General features: G+C 46.6%; 2 protein-coding genes across 4 annotated transcripts in view; both read right to left on the reverse strand.

The window, feature by feature from the left end:
• LOC149273584 (protein Daple-like) overlaps positions 1–2970 on the reverse strand; it is a 32019-nt gene extending 29049 nt beyond the window's left edge. Inside the window, 2 exon segments of the mRNA XM_089506129.1 lie at positions 630–725; positions 2900–2970. Of these exon segments, the coding sequence (XP_089362255.1) occupies positions 630–725; positions 2900–2970 (167 nt within the window).
• A 4969-nt stretch (positions 2971–7939) lies between these two features.
• LOC149273585 (serine/threonine-protein phosphatase 4 regulatory subunit 3) lies at positions 7940–18834 on the reverse strand. Of its 3 annotated transcripts, none has more exons than XM_089506111.1 (15): positions 18693–18834; positions 14667–14722; positions 14413–14511; positions 13497–14114; positions 12224–12301; positions 11731–11847; positions 11264–11380; positions 10981–11112; positions 10579–10681; positions 10184–10342; positions 9666–9835; positions 9337–9479; positions 8775–8965; positions 8293–8522; positions 7940–8056 (listed from the first exon to the last, which is right to left on the reverse strand). In XM_089506111.1, exons 1-15 carry the CDS (start codon positions 18832–18834, stop codon positions 7940–7942), a joined length of 2472 nt encoding a protein of 823 aa, XP_089362237.1. The 3 variants fall into 3 exon arrangements, with proteins under 3 accessions (XP_089362237.1, XP_089362236.1, XP_089362238.1); XM_089506110.1 differs by having other exon boundaries at positions 10981–11132; positions 11245–11380; XM_089506112.1 differs by lacking the exons at positions 13497–14114; positions 14413–14511 and having other exon boundaries at positions 10981–11132; positions 11245–11380.
• Between the last annotated feature and the right edge of the window lie 234 nt (positions 18835–19068).

A 19068-nucleotide genomic window follows, 5' to 3' on the forward strand; every position in this document is an offset into this window, starting at 1 on the left:
TTATTCCCACGAGGGACGCGCCAGCAGCGAATCGCACAATTAAGAAGATAATCGCAGGAACGTGATGACATCACAGGCTGCTTAACCACAGGTGACTCAGAATCATCGATATAGCACCGTCACATTCTGTAGCAATGTACAAAATGACAGATTGCATACTGTCAGAAGAGCCCCTGGGTGCGAGCGAATACCCCCCGGGGGCGACGCATGGCGCACTCCACACGCGGAGAGGATGTGGTTAACAGATAAAAATATACCTTTACCACGTGGTGTACGGGCCGAGTCACGCGGGTCCCAGACACATACATCAATCGTGAAAATATTGTACTGCGCTGCAGCGTGCGATGGCGCTACAGAAACAATGAAGTCCCCCTACGAGGCAAATCCGGTGATAAACTCCCCCTAGATGATAAATCTCCAAAAACGGCGGCTGTAACGGGGGCTACGGGGGGCAGTTAAAGGGGCCACGTGTCCAATGAGCGTCTTTACCCCCCACACCCTCCCAAAACACACTTTATTATTATTTATATGGCGCCGGCAGATGCCGTGGCGCAGTTACACTAGAAAAGAGCGAGAATGAAACATGTGAGTTTACACGCTAATAACACGCGACACGGCTCGGTACTCACATCTGCAGCATGATTTTATTCAGGAACACCCCGTCCACCAGCTCCATGTACGTGTCCAGCTTCGTGTCATTCTCCCCGCCGCAGGGGCCCGAACGTCTTCACCTGCGGAAACAGAGACCCCGTCAGAGCGGCGAGCGAAGGGTCCTCCCAATAATCACCATTCTGTACACCGCGTGCAGCACCGCGGCCTCTGCCGGCGCTATATACACCAATAATCACCATTCTGTACACCGCGTGCGGCACCGCGGCCTCTGCCGGCGCTATATACACCAATAATCACCATTCTGTACACCGCGTACGGCACCGCGGCCTCTGCCGGCGCTATATACACCAATAATCACCATTCTGTACACCGCGTACGGCACCGCGGCCTCTGCCGGCGCTATATACACCAATAATCACCATTCTGTACACCGCGTGCAGCACCGCGGCCTCTGCCGGCGCTATATACACCAATAATCACCATTCTATACACCGCGTACGGCACCGCGGCCTCTGCCGGCGCTATATACACCAATAATCACCATTCTATACACCGCGTACGGCACCGCGGCCTCTGCCGGCGCTATATACACCAATAATCACCATTCTGTACACCGCGTACGGCACCGCGTCCTCTGCCGGCGCTATATACACCAATAATCACCATTCTATACACCGCGTACGGCACCGCGGCCTCTGCCGGCGCTATATACACCAATAATCACCATTCTATACACCGCGTACGGCACCGCGGCCTCTGCCGGCGCTATATACACCAATAATCACCATTCTATACACCGCGTACGGCACCGCGTCCTCTGCCGGCGCTATATACACCAATAATCACCATTCTGTACACCGCGTACGGCACCGCGTCCTCTGCCGGCGCTATATACACCAGTAAATAATAATCGTTATCCACTCGTGATCCCGGGGGGGGGGGGGACAGATACCCCACCTGATACACCTGGGGCAGTTTCATGTTGGCTTTCCTCTGTAATTAACCCCTTAGCATCCAGGAGGGCAGTTCTGGGAGCGCTCACGTATTATTTAAGGTTCTGGGGCCCAGGGGCCGGTGACAGCTCTAGCCAGGGCGGCCTGCATGATCGCACTCTGCGATACTCGACCAATTGCCCCGGAGCAGGAGGGCATCAGACGCAGGGCCACCTGTGGCCCTTCAGACTTTTACAGCCACGTCGGTATCCTGTCACCGTCTCCCTCCATGTGTCCAGCAGCGCTTCCCATCCGAAGAAGAGACCTCTGAGCTCTCAAACTTTGATGTAACTTTATATTTTGTTTTCTTTTTTGGCTCGGTTTTGAGACCCGACCCGTGGCCCCCGCTGGGTTTATACTGGGGGCCAAAGTCCTGAGTATCTGCCCCAGGGGGTAGTAAGCCTGATACCATCTGATCCCCACCTTCATTCCTCTTATTCCGGCTCAAAAAAATAGTTAATTTTAACCCTTTCCAGGACTGAAGACGAAGAGTAACGACGGGGCCAAAAAATTTTAAAATGTATATAATATGACTGCGGACACTGTATATGGGACACGGGGGGGGATATATGGGACACGGGGGGGGGAAATATGGGACACGGGGGGGGGATATATGGGACACGGGGGGGGGAATATATGGGACACGGGGGGAATATATGGGACACGGGGGGGGGGGGAATATATGGGGACACGGGGGGGGGAATATATGGGACACAGGGGGGGAATATATGGGACACAGGGGGGGAATATATGGGACACAGGGGGGGAATATATGGGACACGGGGGGGGGGAATATATGGGACACGGGGGGGGGGGAATATATGGGACACGGGGGGGGGGGAATATATGGGACACGGGGGGGGGAATATATGGGACACGGGGGGGGGGGTTAGAGCCTTTAGTTCTAAGAACAGAAACAACAAAAAGTTTTATTCAAGTAAAAAAACAAAAACCTAAAAGCAGGATTTGAAGTCATTAAATGCCCCAAGCGGGGGACAAAAAGAGTCTCCTTCATTTAAATAACAAACAGTGGGCGCAGCAGGTGGTCTGGCGGGAGCGGGGGGTGGGTTTGTCTCTGAGGGGGCAGGTTACTGGGGGGGTCTCTGAGGGGGCAGGTTACTGGGGGGGTCTCTGAGGGGGCAGGTTACTGGGGGGGTCTCTGAGGGGGCAGGTTACTGGGGGGTAAGGGGTGTAAAGAAAGCGCAGGTTTGGTTTCCGGGGAGGGGTAGACGAACCAGACTCTACTACCCCTACCCCGACACCGAGTACCGAGACCCCAAACCCCTCCCCCTCACTCGGGACTCACCCAGGTCACCAGGGGGCTGTCTAGGAACAGGTCCAGGAGCTGGGACGCGGTGATATCCATTTTGTCCCGGGGGCTGCTGGCTGAGAGTGCTCAGAGTGCCATAGTGTGCGCTGCGCTGTGCGAGGCTCTCGGTTCGCTACGAGCTGAACAATGAGAGGCAGATCTCTGCGGGGGGGGGCAAACCTTCACCCCTCCTCCTCTCACCCAGACTCCCCTCTAACTCCTCAGGGAAGTGAAGCACATGGGAAGAGGTGCATGGATCAGCCTCCTGAGGTGGGTGGTAATGCACAGAGTTTGCTGCAGGCCTCAGCTCAGGGGCCCCCGCGCTTACTACAGGTAGCTGAAAATGAGCCAGCGGCCCCGGGGGACACAACGGGTACAGCTGGCAGCCAATGGGAGGGCCGGAGAGGCGGGGAGGGTACAGCATGCACCAATCAGAGGCAGGGACTGGCTGGGCTGTGCCGGGGGGGGGGGTACTGTCCGCTGCACCTGTCCCCAGCAGGTCCACGTGCCCGAGAGGGGTGACCCAGGGCGACCCCACCAGCCCATTATTATTAATATTACTACTATTTTAATTATATTTATTGTTAGATGTAATAATTACTATTATATTTATTACTATTATATTTATTATTAGATTTATTATTATTAGATTTATTATTGTTATATTTATTACTATTATATTTATTATTATTAGATTTATTATTGTTATATTTATTACTATTATATTTATTTATTATTAGATTTATTAGACATACGGCTCCTGAATCTAAGACGAGACCAACGACTGATTAAGGAGAAAGGGGCAGATTAGGCGGGGGGCCTGCTGGGGCCGATCCGGCTGTAACTTGAAATTAGGAAGAGATCGTACATTTTCTCTGAAGCAGTAATTATCTCCGCTGCGTGGGAGAGAACGGCGGGGATTATACGTCCGGTCAGAACGGCATCCGAGTATAACCGAGTTACCCGCCCTGGAAACGGGGGGGGTAAGGGGGCATCTACCGCCAAAACATAATGTCTTTCTAGGTCGGGGTATGCGATGCTGCACCAGTGATGCCTTATTACCCCCGTTATAAACCCTCCGAGTTGCACCGTGTTAAGCAAGTCTCTGGCACACACAGGGTTAAGGAGGGATGGAGGCAATTCCGTCGCATTGTTTGCCCTCGTGCTCCGGGGCTATTGTTTGCGGCCGATCTGTGGGGTCAGGGGGGGTAATTCCAGCTGCAGCCCATTCAGCCATTGCCATCCCAGAAGCCTTTGCCCCCGGCCCGCACGGCATGTGGGAATTCCACGCGGGGGTCACCGGAACGGCTGCCATTGTTAGCGAAACTTTGTGCAATTCCAAAATATCAACGCTTGGAAATCAGGTCCCGAATTCTCATTAAACGGCCCATAAAACGTGCGCCACTTCGAGCTCCGCGGAGGTGCCGGGCGGCCAGCAACTGAGACGTCTGCACTGCGTACAAACATACTAATAACAATACCAACAATAAAAATAACAACAACAATAATAACAATAACACTAATAACAATAATAATAACAATAACAACAATAAAAATAATAACAATAATAACAATAACACTAATAACAACAACACTAATAATAATAATAACAATAACACTAATAACAATATTAATAACACTAATAACATTAATAACAATAATAATAATCGTAAAGGTCAGGCAGGACGCTTCCAATAAGATACATCCGGGGTGGGGGCCCTCATCGCAGGATAAAGATATCGCTTTAAAGCTTCCAGCGAGTGAAACTTTATACCCCGCGTGGAGTTCACTCCGGTGCTTCAACAATAACCGCAGCAGAAGGACGACGAGACGGTCTGCTTAACACATTTAATAGAGCAGGAGAGAACCCCCCCTGGCAGATCGGCCCCATCCGGCCCCCGTCTAGTCATTCGTTTCTCCTGCTGTAAAGACTCAAACCTTAATCAGCCGTTGGTCTCGTCTTAGATTCAGGAGCCATATGTCTATCCCATGCACTGTATTACCCTCTACCACTTCTGCTGGGAGGCTGTTGCACTTATCGACTACCACCTCGGTGCACTCCAGAACACATTCAAGGCAAAACTGAAGAAACACTTAACAGATAAATCGGCTGATTTTAATATAAAGATATCCTTTCGGCTGACGTTGATTTTAATGTTTCTGCTGCCGGACACAATGTAACAGTAAGCCATTGTTTGAACTCCATTGAGAAAGTCCTGGCGCCATCTAGCGGCCACATTAAGGATTCACAAAGCTTGTGGAGTGGCTTTAGTTTCAAAGGTTTTAACTTTTAAGAGCTGAAGAGCATCGCTGGTATTTTGTTCAATAGAGAACTTAACATCTGCCAGAGATAAAAAACCCGCCGGCCCCATCCGGCCCCCGTCTAGTCACCCATTTCTCCTGCGGTAAAGACTCAAACCTTAATCAGTCGTTGGTCTTGTCTTAGATTCAGGAGCCATATGGCATTCAGATGCATGTTTAATACCCTCAATGTATTAGCCTCTACCACCACTGCCAGGTGGCTGTTCCATTTATCAACCGCCCTCTACAATTAGAGACAGACAACTTTAATCTAGAAACCAACACCCAATAATCAGCCTATAAACTCACAACACATCTCCCAAGATAGGGAATCACCTCCTGGAGGTTGGGGGGGGGGGGGGGGGTTGTGACTTTAATCCAAATTTGAAACTTTAAAATGTATATTTGTTGCGGCTTAAACCCGTATTCTGCCGGCATGTTGATAAAGTATGGATTGTAAAATTTTTGCTGATTTCCGTGCCCGGAACCCTCTGGACTGACCCGTTCCGTGAGACGCAGAATAAAATACTTCAACGCAATTGGACGCTTCAAAAGTAAATTTGGAGGGTTTTCCGTTTTAAGTTAAAATGACATCAGACGGAGCAGCACGACGCAGAAGAAAACACAGACAACAAACCAGACGCCGCGAAGAGGTTTCTATCCTTTCTCTAGAAGTCTGCATAAGAAATAAAAGTCGCCGAGTGTTTTTTTTTTCCGTTGGCCGGTTGGGTGAATAATTCACGTCTCCCAAGCCTTCTCCTAGCAACCCCTACAAACAGCTCCCTGAAGACAATGCGGAGGGGGAGGCCAGACGCCTTTCTTATTTACAGTCCATGCGCAGGGAAGCGCGGCCGACAGGCAGGAGAGTCCCGGCCTCCTCGATGCACAGAAGAGGCTCTGAGTTCACGGCTGGTTCATCAGCCCCCCAAACCGCTTAACGCAGCCATTCACCACTTTTATTTCCCCATACAGAGCCTCTCCGGAGCGGATCATACACGGAATCGCGGGATAGATATTTGACGAACACGGCAGGAAAGTACTCGATGCGGACCGACCGCCGCTCACGGATAACTAACGCTTTACGTACAGCCACATTTATTTATACGTTTCTGTGTTCTTTCTTCAAAGGAACCTTAAATACTTTTTTTTTTTGTGCAAATGCGTAGAATCATTTTTATTTAATAGTAACAAAACACATAAAACACTCGTCAGCTGCACAGCGGCAAAAATAATGAGAAACCCTTCACATTCTAGATTGCCCGTCTAGACTCGGGACTTCGCCGGTTTTTTTTTGGGTTTTTTTTCTTCATAACGTAACTAAATTTGGAGAGTTTTGTGGTTTACAAACCTCTGATCTGGGACCCAGGCAGGTCGCGATCGTTATATGCTTCGGCCTAATTAAAAGGAAAAGAAAATCTTACATCAATCAACGGACCGTTAACATTTCTGTAAAGGGATCAATAAATATTTTAGCACCATGTTCGCACCTCTAATAAGATGTCTTGGTTTTAGAACACATTTCCCGACTGATTACGTACCTATTTTGGGATAATTTTGAGATTTATTTAATACTGAAAGCTGCGGCGCTTAACTCTTCTGCGGTGATTTTAGGATGTTGTACTTCTAAACTTTTTGGGGAGATAAAGACCAAATTTAACACCTGGGAACATGTCATAACATATTCCTACAAGGAGGAATTCTAGGCCAGTAAGAAAATATTTTAATAAAAAGCTTAAACCTGACACACCGAGAAAGGCCCATAACAGAAAATGACATTTTTTTTTTTTAAATAGTTTTGTAATTTCAGAATTTTACATTTCCTAATAGAACCTTCAACACTAAACAACATATTGAACTAAAAAAAAAAGTGAGAATTCTGACACTGGGAGCTAGAAACACAAAGCAGGTAACCATCACAACAGTTATTATATTACATGGAAAAAAATTTAATGGTCCCAAATATATCCAACGACTCAGCATACACTCGGGGCAGACAGAAATAATTAAAAAAAATTATTGTAAAAATCATGACACCAAATGACCAGATCTAGAATTCCACTCAATCTTTAATTAAGGGGGGCAGGAGAATTACCCCGACACCTCCAAAAGAAATCTGCAGTTTTAAGGGCGTGAGGGAGACAATTTTTATTAAAAAAACAAACAAAAAAAAAAACCCAAAACATAAAGGGGGCAAAAACGTTATAATTGTCCCTCCCCAGCGAGGATTTTAAAACGTGTTGTGGCAATGAGAAAATGTTCAGGATGTGTGAATCCCCAAAGGCAGAAATATTCCACCCAAAGAGAAGTGCTGGCATCCACCGTAGCTGCACAAAAATCCTCTTCTGAATGGCGTTCCGGAACCTCTCCTCTGTTACGCATCATCTGATTGGAGCACCCGACCAGCCAATCCAGAGTTCACTGACAAACTCCTGCCCCGTTGGCTTTTTTTTTTTTTTAATTATTATTTATTTACGTTTTTTTTTTCCTTCCCTGAGAAAAGGGCAAAGTGTGGTCTAAACTGGGAGAGTACAAAGGCTTCGGTCCTTTTGTTCGATACCTCCCTCTCTCCTCGTGCTCCTTGGAATTGGCACTTGATGAGCAGAAATCTACGCGTTGGTTTGTGTCAAATTTGCTCGCAGAACTGGGGTGAGATCTGTGTGTTTTCGGTTTTTGCGGGAGATCGGATAGCGAGTCTCGACGGGAGTTGTCAGAGCTGTTGCTGGTATTAAGAGCCAAGCCTTGCCTTCTTTGCGATCGGTAGAGTCTCTTCCTTCTCCTCTTCGTCCGTGTCGTCATCTTCCTCGTCATCGTCTGGATAATCCACGAGTCCTACGAGACCTCCCTGAGAACAAAGACGGCATGAGTGCCCCGCGCATGCCCAACCCCTGGCAGCCAGCAGCTGAATTACAGACAGGGGGGGATTAAAACGTCTTTTACCACCAAGCCCGTTCCCAGTGAATTTTTAGTGTAGTGAGCCGTACATTTCTTCTAGTTTAAATCAACGTATATCTAGATGATAATATATCCCCCCCCTCCTCGTTCCAAACCCCCCCAGAGTCGGCTTGCGGGAATAGTTACCTTTGTAGTAATAGCTGTCGTCTGAGATGTGCTTTTGGAAATAGACCCTGGAGATCCGGGAGAACCTGGGGATCCGGGGGACGTGGGAGACCCGGGCAGGGCGCTCGCTGCTGATTGGCTGGTGAGGTTCGTCTTGGCTGTTCCCCCGGAAAACGAAAGCTTAAAGCTTGGATTCTGGCGGCCGGAGAGGTTGGTCTTCAGAATGACCTCTTTCTCTTCAGTCTCCTTTACTGAAAGTCACAAGAAGAGAACTTCGGTGACCTGCGCCTTGCTTTATATCATCCCACCACGCGGATATCGTACAGATCTCACTTGGCCAACAAAATACCCGCAACGTGAGCCAGCGATCCCAACTTCTGCTTCCCAAACCAGGCTGTTCAGTTAAATCATACTTATTTCGTATTTAGGAAAATATAATCTAAACCAAAAAATAAGCGGCTAATGTAAGCACTGACTGCCTGCCCCGTCATTTCTAGACTTACATTTCTTTCTTTCCATGAATTTGCTTATAGGATCCATCAGATCATCGTTATTCTTTATTTTGTCTGAGGGAAGCACCACTGGTTCTGTATCTTCTAAATCATCCTCATCCGTGTTAAACCACATCTCTTCTTCATCTTCCAAAGAACGAGCGTCTCTTCGGTACCTGTGATTCCGGAGGATGGATCTCATGCTGCGGAGGAAGCGATTGATCGTCAAATGTTGGTTCTTACTGTTCACGTCAAACGGCATAAATCCAGACGCGTCAGTAACATTTCCAACTGGCTGGCATTTTACTTGCAGTTCACTCCAAATAATTTTCCAGTAATAAACAGGGATTTTTAAAAAAAAAAGGAGTAACAAGAGATGAGAGAACGCCCGGCGGGCTCGGGAGACGAGAGAACGCCCGGCGGGCTCGGGAGACGAGAGAACGCCCGGCGGGCTCGGGGAACAAGCACCACAAGTAAACTCTTAAAGCCGTTGCTTAAAGGAGTCGGAATACGACGAGATGCGCTGAGAAGGGCAGACGGGGAGAACACGGGGACCGACGGAGGCTTATTTTACCTGTCAAGTTTAGGATTATCTTGTCTCTCCCTTTGCTGATCGTAGCGTAGTTTAAGTCCTTTGAAAGTCTGCACGTAATCGATGTCCTCCAGAGCTTTCCAGTAATTTTCGATGATGTGGGATGTTAATGATTTTATATCTTCCTGTCAGGGAAAAAAAAAAAAAAAGCAAAAGATACGCGTTACATCCGGGTTTGGTTTACGGAACTTCGACAATTAGAATGAACAGCGCTGCGCATGCCCCAAGCGTCCACGGGATTTAAAGAGGGTAGAGGGGGGTTTTAAATGCTCTTTGAAAGCAAATAATCAAATGCAAGAGACAACACTCACCACGCGGACATATTCAAAGATTTCTATGATGGCGGAGTTCAGGAGATTATATCGGGAGCCGTTGTTGAGAAAGGCCTTGACCACGGGTTCAAACAAGAAACTCTTCACAATGTACCGATTGTAGAATTCGTCCTTCAGGCCCACGATCTTCCTCATAAATCGAAGAGCACCTAGAAGCATTCACAATAAATAAATTAAATCCTCAACAACTGAATTTAACAGTTTATTTTGTACTTTTATAGAAAGGTCACATGGCATCAGTTAGAAAAGTAACATTTTCTATAGGAACGGAAAGTTTCACAATACACTGGCTATTAAAAGGTGTCTGGATTTGTCTTTAGAAATATATTAACCATTTAATAAAACCCCAGATTGTGTTTACAGGATCTTATAAGGAAAACCCACAATCCCATGACGGCTCGGGCTGTACCGAGTCCGGTAGAAAGACTATGGAAAGCTGGCATTTCATCATAATCGCCCCAGACATTTAATATGAATTGGGCAGCTGTTTTACTCACATAAGGCCAGGAAAGAATGCACGGAAGACATGAGAACGAGCACTCTGCGTAAGATGTCCTTGTTGATGATGTAATTTTTAATATGGTAGGTATGATGCTCCACACAGAAGGTCAGCAGTTCCAAGATCAATGCCAGCAGCTGGGCTGTCTGAAAATCATCTGCCACGAAAGACGACGAGTTATTATACAGAGAGGACTCGAAAGGGTTCGAGCTTTACCCAAAGACAAAGCATAGCTTCCTCTGGGTAACGGAAGTCGAGTCCACACTCGCACTTCACAACATTCCTGTCACAACCGAACAATTTGCCAAAAAACAAGATAAAATAAACCTCCGGCGCCCAGACACGGCATGCATACCCCAAAACAGTTAAACTGACAGGACCCTCCACACTAACCTTTGCTGGGCTTCTCCTCCGTGGTGTTGGCCAGTAACGGCGCGGTGAGCACGTGCATGCAGTGTTTGTAGAAGAAACCCAGGAACTCCGTCTTCTCCGTTTTCTAATAAAATGCGATCATTTTGGTTAATTAACTTGTTCAAAAGATTGACAGACGTAATCAAAATGACTCTAAAGAACTTTATGGCACAAAGAAATCCTTATATGATTGCCAAAGAAAAGCATTAGAGATTATTGGTATGAGGAGATACAATGTACGGCACTACATAGTAATTCGGAAAGGATACAATGTTACACTGCGACATCACAAGGCATGTTTAAAGACCAGCACTGCCCAACAGTAAAGAAAGAGGCAAAACACATTATCCACGTGGCTTTCAGCGATAGACAGGGGTCACTTACACTGGTTGTCGCCAGCATGTTCTCCGGGTCAACCAGTGTACGGAGAAGTCCTGTGAGTTGTACAGCACCACCGAGTTCAGGATCCGTGTCACAAATCATATGTTCTATGATGAGATTTATCAGCAATATATCCTGTGGACGGGACAAACCGGCTCGGTTACATACGCGTATGAGAAGAAGAACACAAAAAGGGAGCAGGCCACCAGCGGACATTTAATACGATAAAAAGAAGTCAAGTCCGGCGAAAGGGGGGGCAGCGATTACCGGGAAGATCGTAACTTACATCATCATTTTGCTGAGACTCCTGCATGACAAACTCTCGCACCATGGAGGGATTATATTCAACCAAGTAAGAAAAAATATCCGTGGCTGCACTTCGGACCTGCGTGTCATCCATGCCCTGAAAGCAACAAACAGGGACTGTATAGCATTATTCATCCAGAGCTGCCCACAAAGCATTTACCCCCCATCTTGCAGGACGCCTATGCGGAGAGACATGGCCCATTATATATATTTGGTGGGATGTACAGCGTGCATATTAAGGTGGTCACAAAGTACGATGATATGCGTTCTTCATTGGAGACGGTTTATGGGGCTCGGAGGGTCCCTTTAAGCTGCTGTTTTCCCAGACGAGGATATGATGAACTTGTTACCGAACCACAAGCTGAATAACAGTCCCAATAAAACAATAAAACCCACATCACTGGATTACTTATTAAATAGTGAAAAAAAAACAGGATTCCAACTCACTAAAATCACTTCCAGCGCTGGCAAAATGCCCATATTGGACAAGGTCTTGAAGAACGTGTCTCTGTTTTGAGGTTGTAACGTCTGGGAGAACGCACAGAACTCCTTCAGAAAATTTACCTGAAAAGGGGACACAGATTAGGCACTTCTACGCATCGCAGCGGCCAAAATGACCTGTAAAGGTGGTCCGCACCAGAAACGTACACAATTTATATAATTAATGTAAAACAGACACAGCAGTCTCCCTAGCGTAGCCATCATTGTACCAGCTGCCCGACGCATTTAACAGGGACCGCGCATGCTGCTTGAGGTGCGGTGTGAGCTTTTGGCTTTTATTATTTTTTTTTTTTTACATTTAGTTAAGTACAACAAGTACCCTCAAGTTCCAAAATGTACACTGAATGGGACAGACCGTGTAGCTCGGAGGCCGTTCAGTAAATCCCACCCTTGCACAGAAGCGCCCTCTAGTGGTAAAGCAAATACTTTGGCGTCTTACCAGCTCCTGCCTCTTCTCGTCAACTGTAGCTTCGTCTGTGAGGTGTGCAAATAACTCTGTTAAAAATTTCTCATCTTCCTAGAATAGGAAGAAAGGGAAACGATCAGCATTTTAAACGTCCACAGTGCAATCGATCTCACATTTAGGCCATCGGAACAGATAGAGAAATACTGGTCCCAATAACCAGTTACCTGGCAAATCCATTTATTATTATATGAAGACGTCACGACAACGGCCTGCGAACGTCACAGCACCCACCAAAAGCATTTCACTTAAATATTGGCAACCACGTCTACATGTGTCTAATGAACAAATATAAAATACTAATACACATATATATATATATATATATACACACACATAAAATGTAAAAAATATAACCCAAAACAAGAAAAAATGTTACCACTAACAGTCCAAGGTCAGAATAAAACAAACATAGAAAAGTAGTATTTTTTGCTTTGGATTTAGTGCGCTCGACACCCAGAAGTACGCCGGCCTCTACGACTTTTAAACGCTTAAATAATAAATCCACGTTTACGGGCCACTGAGAACCCGATTTAATCCCTGAATGTACAGAGTATACATTAACGTTCTCCGCTGGAGATACCGAACAGCTCCGCATTCACAACCAAAGCGATACCTTCTACACACGATACAATTCTGCAAAGTTTGTAAACCGACCTAAAAAGGTCATTGAAAAAGCCACACACATTTAGCCATGCACAGAAACCGAAGGCAGGTCCGGCCCCCGATCGGCCCATCTAGTTTGCCAGTGCTTCCTTCTTTAAATACTCAAACCTTGATTAGTCTCTTGTCTCGTCTTAGACCCCAAGCGGGTTTAAATCCCCTCCATCACTTCTGCCGGAAGTCTGCGCTACTTACCTACCATCCTTCCCACCATGAACACCTACAAAAATTATACATGTTCCATGGCTGCCGTTTGTAACCATGATTACGGTATAAGCCATCATTTAGCGTCAGTGAAATCGAGACATGGAAAGGAAGCCTTGTGTTCGTAAAGTGTTTGTCCTGACGTTGGCACAACTTCATATAACTAATATTTTAATCTATATTGGTTTTATTACCACTATGGATAAAAATAATTAGGTATACAGCTAACGCACACATTCTTCACCCTGTAACGGTAACTTTTACAGCGGCCACAGAACCCAAAATGTAAAAAAATAAATACGTTTTTGGGAGCCGCAGCACAGCGTCTTTTGCCCTGATGTGACATCGTCCCCGCGGACTCGGGTCCCTTTTCTCTACATACCTGTAACATGCCAACTATCTCCACTTTGTTAAAAAATATGAAGGAGTGAAGCGTTGACAACATATTCTCTTCAAACACAGAAGGGGTCGGCAAGACGACATCTTGAATATACTGAACTCTGTACGTCTGGTGGATTTTTTGTTTGAGTTCCGAGTCGGAGATGGGAATCACCTCTTTGAACCTCGCAGTCTTTGTAAGAAATTCCCTGTGTTTTCTCTGCACGGACAGAGACGGGTCGTACTCCAAGCATCCGATAACGTCCATGATGCAGTCTTCAGAAAACATGACCTCAAACAGCGCAGTTCGGTTTAACAGGAAGATGCCCTTGATGATTTCGTACAAGTGGTGTAACCCTTCGACGTTTTCCAAATCTTCGCAAACGTGGAAAAGTTCAAGGAGCTTTTTGATGTAGCCCTCATTCTCCAGGGCCAGCGAAAGCTTCTCCCGGCGGAGCGGAGAGGGTAGAGAAGAAGCCACGACCTCGGCGATCTCTTCCAGACGACTTAATTCACAAGGCGGTAACTCCAAGCCGGGAGAGGACATGTCATCGAAGCGTTCCTCTTCCGACTCATCCACCAGATCTTGGGTGATGTCCACAGAAGGGTCCTTCCCCTGAACCTTAAGATAAACACGAAAGCATCGAGGTCATCGAAGGGAAATGAAAGCCTATGTTTATTCATTCAGTTACGGACATCAAGGGGTACGTCCAGCCTTAAAAAAAAAAAGGTCTTTAACCCCTTCATGACAAAGCCCATACACGTACGGGCTCACAATGCATTGTTTTTAATGGTTTAAGGACATCCCATTGTCCTTTAGGGGTTAAAACTGTTACAATTACAATGTGGTTTTTGCTTGTCAACCCCCGAAGAAAAGATCTGCAACTGAAACATTTAATAAACATCGAGCGTCGCAGTACCTGACATATCTTCTCCCAAATCTCATCACAGCCAGCCTTTTCCTGAAAGCTAAGAGCCAGGTCATAATTTTCAGCTTCCGACCACACAATCAACGTGTCCTAGGGAGAAAACAAAGCGTTTCCCCTCAAATTATCTGCAGTACTTTGCTGCCGTGGGTTATAAAGGCACCCGAGTGACGAGGCAGCTGTATCGGGATTCGGCTCCCCTCGCCGGGGGTCAGATACAAGGTAACGAGTATACGGGAAACGCTTACCTGCTGCTTCTGGTAGGCAGTGTTGGGGTTAATCTTGGACTCCAACAGGAGAGAGCCTGAGAATAAAAAATACAGAATAAGATTAAAGGTGCGTTTTATCGCAGACAGGAGGAAATTACCATTCAGTTTATTGGTGGGGATACAAAGCTATCGTTATCTTTCATAAGAAGACCAGGGGGGAGAATTAGCTTGCCCGGGGCCACTCGCGGGACGGAAATCTCTCAGCAGATGCTGCGGCACTCTCCTGACTGCCTAGCAAGAGCTTCTGCGGCAGCTGCGGCTTTCACGTTCGCATAGGTTAACATTCATATTTAAGTCAATTGTCCCAAACGGCCCCTGACAATGTATAAACTAACATCAGAGAAATGTAAAAGGTAACGCTCGACCGTTCCGTGAATAAATCCAGAGATATTGGAGATTTTACCGGGGAAAAAAAAGTTCCAAAAATTAAATGTAAAAATAAAAAATTGTAAAAGTTAAATGAATTAAAGTGATGTTAAGTCGGGGATATGTGGAAACAAAACAAACAGCTCCCTTGGGTTTGCAACATTTGTAAACCTGCATGTGTTTGTTTCTAATGCTAAATTATCTAAACATCACAAAAAAAATAATAAACGTCAATATTTATACGAGAGACGTTCCAAACAAAGTCGCCCTCGGGAGACTCTCGAGGTTTCGTTCTGATCCGCGGATAAATTCACAGCACTGGTCAGGCCTGGAGATAGCGGGAAAGCCAGCCTTTATTTACAACAGAGAGCAAAGGTCACACAATAAATACCGAAACAAACACCAGTAATACAGCCTTCTATCCGGCTTCCACAATTACACGGATGTTCAAAAGTTTGGGGTCACTGAGCTGTTTCCATGGAAACCAAGGGAATCTCTGGCTGTAATATAAACTTAAACTTGGACCAGTGAGTGATGGGAGTGATAAAGGGCCATTGGAACACAGGAGTGATAAAGGGCCATTGGAGCACAGGAGTGATAAAGGGCCATTGGAACACAGGCGTGATGGGAGTGATAAAGGGCCATTGGAACCCAGGAGTGATGGGAGTGATAAAGGGCCATTGGAGCACAGGAGTGATGGGAGTGATAAAGGGCCATTGGAGCACAGGAGTGATGGGAGTGATAAAGGGCCATTGAAACACAGGCGTGATGGGAGTGATAAAGGGCCATTGGAACACAGGAGCGATGGGAGTGATAAAGGACCATTGGAACACAGGAGCGATGGGAGTGATAAAGGACCATTGGAACACAGGAGCGATGGGAGTGATAAAGGGCCATTGGAACACAGGAGCGATGGGAGTGATAAAGGGCCATTGGAACACAGGAGCGATGGGAGTGATAAAGGGCCATTGGAACACAGGAGCGATGGGAGTGATAAAGGGCCATTGGAACACAGGAGTGATAAAGGGCCATTGGAGCACAGGAGTGATAAAGGGCCATTGGAACCCAGGAGTGATGGGAGTGATAAAGGGCCATTGGAGCACAGGAGTGATGGGAGTGATAAAGGGCCATTGGAGCACAGGAGTGATGGGAGTGATAAAGGGCCATTGAAACACAGGAGTGATGGGAGTGATAAAGGGTCATTGGAACACAGGAGCGATGGGAGTGATAAAGGACCATTGGAACACAGGAGCGATGGGAGTGATAAAGGACCATTGGAACACAGGAGCGATGGGAGTGATAAAGGGCCATTGGAACACAGGAGCGATGGGAGTGATAAAGGGCCATTGGAACACAGGAGCGATGGGAGTGATAAAGGGCCATTGGAACACAGGAGCGATGGGAGTGATAAAGGGCCATTGGAACACAGGAGTGATGGGAGTGGTAAAAGGCATCTGTACGCAATGTTAGCAATATTGAAAACAAATGCAAAAACCTAAACATGTTTTAATAGAAATACCCTAAATAAGATGATTTAAGTGTGAGATATACTCTCACGCTAGGCCGTTGTCATGGAGACGGCATATAAACCTCCGAGGCTTGTTTATTAAACGGCAAGTATTAAACGTTTCTAATTTATTACACCTTAGACTGTGGCGTCGTTGGTTTATTAGAATCATATCGCTCTTCTTAAAGAAGGAAATAATTATCAGCGTCGCGACGACCGCTAAATATAATATTAATTGCTTTTAGCGAGCCCCGTGGTGTCGTCTCGTACGACGAGCGCGCGGCAGCCCTGTCACGTCACCCGCAGGCTGGTACTCCGCACCCAAACGCACCGCCGGCGGCTCCCTAGCGTCCAAACAATTACTACCGATCGGTGAAATCATTAAATATCACCCAAAAAACAGAGCATCGCCTGAATTTTACACATCGGCATAAGAAGAACGGCAGCATTTACTGGATTAAGCTGAAGAAGAAATTATAAATCGTCCTAAATGCCATCTTTATTCCAGTTAATCGTGACACTATCGCCATGGAAACCGGTCTCCACACATAACACTTCCCACCAGAACCGCTCTTTCTAAAGACCTTAGGGGTTCATTTACTAAACGGTGAGTTGTGGTTATTTTGAAACCCAGAACTTGCCAGTAGATCGGCCCCATTCGGCCCCCGTCTAGTCGCCTGTTTCTCCGGCTGTAAAGACTCAAACCTTAATCAGTCGTTGGTCTCTTCTTAGATTCAGGAGCCGTATGCCTATCCCATGCATGTTTAATACCCTCACTGTATTACCCTCTACCACTTCTGCTGGGAGGCTGCTCCACTTACCTACTTATCTACCACCTACGGCTGCCAACCTGCTCCCGTCCCCTGATCATGCACACTTACCCCACTACGGGGCAAAGCGGGGGTGTACAGAAAACCCAGAACCTGCCGGCAGATCGGCCCCATTCGGCCCCCGTCTAGTCTGCCCCTTAATACTCCAACCTTAATCAGTCGTTGGTCTCATCTTAGATTCAGGAGCCGTATGCCTATCCCATGCATGTTTAATACCCTCACTGTATTACCCTCTACCACTTCTGCTGGGAGGCTGCTCCACTTACCTACTTATCTACCACCCTCTAAATGACTATCGTTTACAAAGAGCCAACTGAGGGGTCAATGTGAAAACAATGTATCCCTCTGTATAAGTGATGTGGATACCCGCGGAGACCCAAGTAGCGGCTCGGAACGGGGGCATTTGTGTGCATCAATGTAACAAATGGGTAACAATTATCAATTAGTGCCGGGTTGGTACAGACTTCGCACTCTCTGGACGCGTCCCTCCTGTTTAAAGGTTTCCGTCTCCCTTCTAATATTAATGACACTTCCTAAGTTACTATTAATATCTAAAATTCTGCAATTATTACCGTGCCGTCTATACCCTGCCCTGAGTATATATTAAGAGATCCGTATTACTGTCTGTGGCCCCCAGCCTGTGTAATTAATGTGTGAGTGTGGCCCCAGATAATGTGTTGGGGGGTATAGGTACACAATTTCAATTGTCATGGAGTGACCCCAGGCGTATAAACCCCATTAATAATAATTACCCTGTAGCCCAAGGCTGGGTAAATCCATTAAATACAATTTTTACTACACTCTGTGGCCCCTGACTTGGGGTATTTACAGGTTATATTAATATCATATTACTCCCAGGCTGGGTATATACAGCCAGAGAATGATAAATACCCGGATAAGTACCCAGACAGGGGCACCAGCACAAGAAAACTTTTATATTATCTGTATATACACATTGTATACGAGTCCAGGGTATGGGGTATAATAATTATATTATATATATACATTGTATACGAGTCCAGGGTATGGGGTATAATAATTATATTATATATATACATTGTATACGAGTCCAGGGTATGGGGTATAATAATTATATTATATATATACATTGTATACGAGTCCAGGGTATGGGGTATAATAATTATATTATATATATACATTGTATACGAGTCCAGGGTACGGTAATTATATTATAGAGCTATGGAGGTTATGGAGAGCACAGTAATAATACCCAGATCATATCATTCTTACCCCGGTTATTACCCGCAGTAATGTTCTCATTAACCCCGTCCCGGTACTCACCGTCGCTCTCGGCCCGCACCAGCAGGGACATGCCCTTCAGCCTCTCCACGTAGCCGGAGGACACATGGCCGGTGCCCCGGTCGTCCCACTGCCGCTCCTCGTTTAAGGTGTAGACCTTGACCCGCCGCCGGGTGTCGGTCATGGTGCCGCCCCGGGATTTACTCGGTACCGGGTTCCGCTGACACGAGTGACCCAGTACACGGGCACCTTCTCTGGGCTCTGCTCTCAACCGCAGTACGAAGGCCCCAGTTCCCGCTCACACTAGTACAGTCGAAGGCCCAACCCCTGGCCTTGCCTCAGACACCTAGTCCTGCGGACAAGGCTTAACCTCCGACCTTTCCCCAGAGACCTAGGCCTAAGTCTCCTCACACGTTAC

Source organism: Sceloporus occidentalis, unplaced genomic scaffold (genome assembly GCF_023333645.1).
Source record: "Sceloporus occidentalis isolate IW3139 unplaced genomic scaffold, rSceOcc1.0.p SCAF_365, whole genome shotgun sequence".
In the NCBI taxonomy this organism is placed as follows: domain Eukaryota; kingdom Metazoa; phylum Chordata; class Lepidosauria; order Squamata; family Phrynosomatidae; genus Sceloporus; species Sceloporus occidentalis.